The 6,882-nt window shown below is 49.4% G+C and overlaps 1 protein-coding gene across 1 annotated transcript; it reads left to right on the forward strand.

Moving 5' to 3' along the window:
- The first annotated feature begins 225 nt into the window (after positions 1–225).
- LOC128474374 (teneurin-4-like) lies at positions 226–4,846 on the forward strand. The gene is made up of 2 exons (XM_053456697.1): positions 226–495; positions 4,544–4,846. The coding sequence occupies exons 1-2, from the start codon at positions 273–275 to the stop codon at positions 4,819–4,821; spliced, it is 501 nt and encodes a 166-aa protein (XP_053312672.1). The 5' UTR covers positions 226–272; the 3' UTR covers positions 4,822–4,846.
- Positions 4,847–6,882: the final 2,036 nt, after the last annotated feature.

Below are 6,882 nucleotides of genomic sequence, written 5' to 3' on the forward strand. Positions count from 1 at the left end.
TGCTTCCCATTCGTCTCTTGGACCATCGAGTTGTGATTTTAGAATGTTCTCAGTAGGACGCGATTTATTTTTCTCCAGGACGTAATAATACATCCTATGGTCACAAAGGGGTTTAGTGCGCTGACGACCACTCATTGATACGCCTCGAACCCCCTCAATGTCCACCATGAAGGTACGAGATCTTGACTTTTCTTCTCTTGTCCCTCTTGCAGGAATATCGCTTGTCTTGACCCGGGACAATTATCTTCAATGTTGAGGAGAGTGAGTGTGCCATGGATGTGAAGGAGAGGAAACCATACCGATCCCTGACGAGACGGCGCGACGCGGAGCGCCGATACACCAGCTCCTCTGCCGATAGCGATGATAGCAAGATCCCCCAGAAATCTTACAGCTCCAGCGAGACCCTGAAGGCCTACGACCAAGACTCGAGGTTGTGCTACAGCAACCGGGTGAAGGACAAGGTTCACCAAGAGGTTGATGAGTTCTGTCGATCGGGTGAGTGGCCGCCGCCGGGCGCTGTCTACAATTAATATTGTAATGTATGGCTTTATTCCCATATTCCATAAAATCCCAACCAAAAACAAAGCAGGAATTATCCAAACAAGTATGAAGGAGAATAGATAACCGGGAGCTCACGCTGCATCTCGGTTGCACAGGCACTCGCATTATTTAGTTGTTATTGTCCTATTTAGCAATTAATGGTTGATAAGTAGTATTTTTTCACGGCTTAGTCTCAGCTATCGATAAGACTGATGGCAGTAAATGCTGCGTTAAGGATGACGATTCCGTTAAACGCGTTTGCCGTTGGCTACGTTACCAAGTTTCTATGCTTGTTGAGCATCCTGTTAGGGTTTGGTCTGATTCTCAGGGTTTTTACCCCAGTCTCGGGGTGAGTGGGCAGATTCTCAGGGTTTTTACCCCAGTATCGGGGTGAATGGGCAGATTCTCAGGGTTTTTACCCCAGTCTCGGGGTGAGTGGGCAGATTCTCAGGATTTTTACCCCAGTATCGTGGTGACCGGGCAGATTCTCAGGGTTTTTGTCCCAGTCTCGGGGTGAAAGGGCAGATTCTCAGGGTTTTTACCCCGGTATCGGGGTGAATGGGCAGATTCTCATGGTTTTTACCCCAGTATCGGGGTGACCGGGCAGATTCTCAGGGTTTTTACCCAGTATCGGGGTGACCGGGCAGATTCTCAGGGTTTTTACCCCAGTATCGGGGTGACCGGGCAGATTCTCAGGGTTTTTACCCCAGTATCGGGGTGAATGGGCAGATTCTCAGGGTTTTTACCCCAGTATCGGGTGAATGGGCAGATTCTCAGGGTTTTTACCCCAGTCTCGGGGTAAATGGGCAGATTCTCAGGGTATCCCCCAGTCTCAGGGTGAAGGGGCAGATTCTCAGGGTTTTTACCCCAGTATCGGGGTGACCGGGCAGATTCTCAGGGTTTTTACCCCAATATCGGGGTGACCGGGCAGATTCTCAGGGTTTTTCCCCAGTATCAGGGTAAATGGGCAGATTCTCAGGGTATCCCCCAGTCTCGGGGTGAAGGGGCAGATTCCGCGGTCACACAGTCTGGAGCCGACTCTTTCATATTCTCCCCAGATTCTAAAATATCTGAGCATCCTGATTGGTTCTTTTCTCCCTGCTATATCACAGCTGGAATCCCTGCTTGAATACAGGTGACTCCATTCAGAATATCTTTACCTCCTGACGAGTCACGGCCTCCCGAAGGACTGGTTTCACTGAGCATGATGGGAGTTGCAGTTAACAAAATGCTCAGGACCCGCAAGTCACATTTTTTTCCATGTCAGCATTAAATAATATAAAATGAATGCCTTGCTGAGCATGATGAGAGTTATCGTCCGGAGCATCCCGCGGTGGGAGAGATGAGGGGGATGACTTCCTCGCCGCGTCTCGTCGTTTCGCTTTTTATTGACTGGGCTCGCGCTGAAAGGGCGCACGGCGCGGGAGATATGAAAATCGATGCGTCCCACGCTGTTTATTGCAAATACATCGGATTTTCAGTTAATTGCAACTAAGTGTTTTTTCCATAATTTATGAGCCGCTGCGGGGATGGAGATCGCTTTGTCTGAGAGATGCCGGGTATCTGGACCTGAGCCGCTGAGGTTTAACCCTTCAACCGACAGCTGCTGACGAGGAACATGCACTCACACTCCGAACAGTCCAACTTCATTCATAAAGGAGCAGCCATTTCCACAAACATAACATAGATTTGTGGAACCCGTAAGCAGATCGGCCCCATCCGGCCCCCGTCTAGTCGCCCATTTCTCCTGCTGTAAAGACTCAAACCTTAATCAGTCGTTGGTCTCGCCGTATGTCTATCCCATGCATTTTTAATACCCCTCGCTGTATTACCTTCTACCACCCCTGCTGGGAGGCTGTTCCGCTTATCTACCAGCCTCATCTGTATAACACAGACCTGGATAAACAGAAGGTCAATATTCACTCAATATTAGGAATTTCCAGTGAAATGGAGGCACCGGGGAACGATTCCTTAACTATCAGCTTTTGTATCTGCGCCCAGAGCTGCATGGAGGTAACGGTAACCATAACAACTCACTTTAAGGCTTGGCTGAGGATGCTGTGAATTGCAAGCGTTCGCTATGTCAGTTTGTTACACCCCCATACATTGTGTTAATGATATACTGTATTAATAAATGACAATAACGCAGCCCCTCAAGGTGCCCCCCCAACAGCCGCCATGTTTCCGCACACCTTCAGCGCTCAGCGCCGTTATATATGACATCATACCCTGGCGCTGAGGGTGAGTGGGAGCACCGGAGGAAGAGACCTCGCGCTCCCCTCATATTGAGGGAGATCCATGACAGTTCAGTTCGCTCCTGGAGGGAACCGGCAACGAGAACAAGGAGTTTAGAATTTGTCTTTAAAATAACTGAATACGTTGTTAAAAAGATAAATAATTTTGATTATTTGCCCCTCGCCGCGTAAATTTCGTTATTTCAAAACATTTCACCGGGTTTTTTTTTCTTAGGCAACTGGATGAAAGCTGGCGTTGTTGAGAGCCCGGGGTAAATGTCCCGCTTCCCAGTAAATCACGTTGATGAATCTTTAAAACGTGGGTAAAACATCTGAAACGGGGCGCTTGCGCGACGACGGCCTCTGTCTGGGCGCAGCTATCACAGGCCGCTCTGTGCTCGGAGTTAAGAGCTGTGAGCGGCTCCGTCTCCCCGCTGTCAGATCCGTCACAGCGCAAGCTGCCTTACTTCATTAAAAAGGTGTGAAAAACAGAAAAAACAAACAAAAAGCCCCTCTGCAGCCGCCGTGCCCCCCGCTTCCCGCGCCGCTTCGCGTTCCCAGAAACTTGGAAAGTATTTCTGATCCGGCTCCTTACAAGCTTCCCGCGAAAAATGTCAACTGTTTTAATTTAAAATTGTACAAAATAGAGAAATTTAGATTAGAAAGCAGTGTGAGGTTAAAGGCGTAATCTTTCCCCAAACGTTGAAGCTTTGTCATTTCTAATATATGACCCCCCCCCCCCGTACCGTGACGCCAGTTACACCGCCGGGGGTTCTGTGCCGCGTCACTAAAAATGGCTGATTTCGGTTTTATTGGCTTGTTTTTGCCGGGCTTGTTGAGTGACCCGGACCTGGAGGTTGCGCAATAGAAGGGCCTCTGAGCGCATTGGACGGGGGGTTTTATGGACGCTTCTTCCGCTGCTCTTTGTCACTTTGTATCAGGCAAGAGTTTTTGTTGCAATTCATCAGTTACACGCAAAACATTTTATTTTATTATTACTGGTTATATTATTCCTCTTCCTGTTTTGAAGAACCAGTCCCTTTTTGGTCCCCAAATCCCCGCGTCCCTCTTCCCTCCTCTGATGCCCCACTTTCGTTCACGGATTCTCCCCTTTTCTCCCTTGTGCCACTCTTTTCTTCTCTTATACCCCTCTCTCCTCCCCTGATGCCCCTCTCTCTCCTCCTCATCTGATGTCCCTCTCTCCTCCCCTGCTGCCACTCTCTCCTCCCTTGATGCCCCTCTTGCCTCCCCTGATGCCTCTCTTGTCTCCCCTGATGCCCCTCTCTCCACCCCCGATGCCCCTCTCTCCCCCTGATGCCCTTCTCTCCTCCCCAGATGCCCCTCTCTCCTCCCCTCTTTTCTAGGAGGTCAGAATGTTTGCTGGGTATGAGGGGATCGCAGGGTTCTACAGCCCTAAAAGCCCCGATAATGTGTATAGAAACAGCAGGAAACGGCTTTATAAATTAAACGGGGTAAATAAACCCCATTATTCTTCTTCTAAATGCCCCGCCCAGTTATTGCCCTCTACCTCGAGGAGAACAATATACCCCCGTTCCACGCCTTCCTAGATGGGAAGCTGAAGAAGATTTAATATATAAGTTGTTGGCCAATCCTGTCTGCCGTTAGCCATTAAAGCCTCGGTGCAGCTGATGAATGCAGCCGTATTTATTCTCTTCCGTGTATCCCGGGGGGGGGGGGCAATTGTTTTTTATCCCAAAGTTTAGTTGCGTATGTTTTGAAACCCGCTAACTCCCCCGCTTTTCCCGCAGGTGGCACGTTTACTTTGCACGAGCTGGGATTCGGTGAGATGACGCCGCCGCACGGGACGCTTTACAGGACGGACATCGGCCTCCCGCACTGCGGCTACTCCATGACCGGCGAGAACGACGCGGATACGGAGGGCGACGCCGTCATGTCGCCAGAACACCCCGTCAGGCTGTGGGCGCGGGGCACTAAATCGGGCCGAAGCTCCTGCATGTCCAGCCGGGCCAACTCCAACCTCACCCTGACCGACACGGAGCACGAGCACACCGAGCATGGTGAGTGACCCCGGCTTCTCTCCTTCTCATCCACTCCCGGTTCTGGGGGCTCATCGGACGCTGCGTTGGCTTGGATGAGGTTTCTACGCGCTGAGTGTTAAACGGGAGAGATGCCGTCGCTTGCGATTAAACGGGAGAGAAGCCGTCGCTTGCGATTAAACGGGAGAGAGATGCCGTCGCTTGCCATTAAACGGGAGAGATGCCGTCGCTTGCGATTAAACGGGAGAGATGCCGTCGCTTGCCATTAAACGGGAGAGATGCCGTCGCTTGCGATTAAACGGGAGAGAAGCCGTCGCTTGCGATTAAACGGGAGAGATGCCGTCGCTTGCCATTAAACGGGAGAGATGCCGTCGCTTGCCATTAAACGGGAGAGATGCCGTCGCTTGCGATTAAACGGGAGAGATGCCGTCGCTTGCCATTAAACGGGAGAGATGCCGTCGCTTGCCATTAAACGGGCCAGATGCCGTCGGTTGACAATTTAATAATTTCCGCGGCGTGAAGCGAATCGGGAAGCACTTAAGACTCCGTGTTTGAACATCAGTAATCGCGCCGAGGGGTATTAGCAGTTTGATTGACACGTTTAATTTATACGGACGGAGCGTTACATGATAGAGAATTCAACAAACGCTAACGTGGGATTCCAGGACAGAACGTTGCATAAAAAAACCCACCTTTTTCCTTAAAACAAAATGCTTTTACGTATAATATTGTAAAAACCATTCCTCTGAAAATCCAGAAATTGGAAGAATTAAAGGAAAATATTTTACTAAACGAACAGAGGATGCTGTGTGAGGTCTAACGGCCCCCATGCCCGGCGTGATTCCACGAACACCCGTCGCAGGCGTTAACAAAAAAAAAGGGTTTTTTATTTAAATTAGAAATGATATTTATTATCCTGTTGGCATCGTTACTTTTTGTAAGAATTTCGTACGTTTCGAAGTGTTCCGGAATATGGAAAGGAAAAAAAAATAAACGACAGTTTCCGGCATTCTCGTTTCCGTCGATAGTTTAGTCTTTAGCCCAGTTTTGGGGTTGATTCGTAGAATTAGCTCGACGGAGGTCTCGGATCCCGAGGCAGCAGGGAGAATGGTTCGGCATCTAAGTTGACGTGGCAGATGTTTCTATGCGAGGATCCTCTGGGATCTCGTTGGTGAGAAACCAATTAACTTCCAGTATGAAGCCGGCTTCTAATGGGAATTTCAGAATTAAATTGGTCCAAGAGAATGGCTGCCCGTTTAGCCGATCTGCCCCGGTGTCTTCTTCAGTCTCCAAGATCAATACGGCGACTTTATTATTGGAAATAATTAGCGGCAAAGTTAAATATTATGGTTTTTGCGCCATAGCGTCTCGTATATATGGTCCGTCTGAAGAAGACCCTCCAATAGAACTTCACTGATTGTAGCTTTAATGGCTACTAACGGTTGTCTAAACATAATAGAACCAGAGAAAGAGCCCCAGCGTCTATAAGTTGCGGGTCTCTGGGGTGTATTCGCTTAACAGGGAGTCTGCCCCTTATATCACTGTGCATTAGGAAGGGTAAATCTCTGTGGGGCTCTTGTTAATGATATCTGGGGTTGGCCCAGCAAAATGTACATTTTGGGGGAATTTAGGGAGTCCGAATGCTCGGCCGCCCAGCAGCCTCCCAGATTAGGGGGTATACCAGTCTATCCCAGTCTATCCCAGTTTGTTTCGTTATCAGAGCTTCGGTCCATAAGAAATGTAAATTCTCTCTGTTTGTGATTTATGGGGAGCTGGACACCCAGTGACCGATACCGTTCTATAAAAAAAAGGACCTAATGGCCATTTCGGGGAACTCTCTGAGTCTCCAGATCAAACCTTTGCTTTCTCTGACTCCCCGCCCACTTTCCCTGCTCATCCCCTAGGTCCCTCCCAACTAACCCCGCCCCTACATGAAACCACTCCTCCCACGACGTCCCACATATGCAAATGGAACGAGATGTTGGCTACATTACAGGATAGCAGTAGGCGCACTTCCTTGCAGTTCCCCATATGGCCACAGGGGGAGTGTGGAGCACCACTGAGTCTTGGCGTCTCCAACACGTCTGGAT

This window comes from Spea bombifrons, chromosome 2 (assembly GCF_027358695.1).
Source record: "Spea bombifrons isolate aSpeBom1 chromosome 2, aSpeBom1.2.pri, whole genome shotgun sequence".
Classification (NCBI taxonomy): domain Eukaryota; kingdom Metazoa; phylum Chordata; class Amphibia; order Anura; family Pelobatidae; genus Spea; species Spea bombifrons.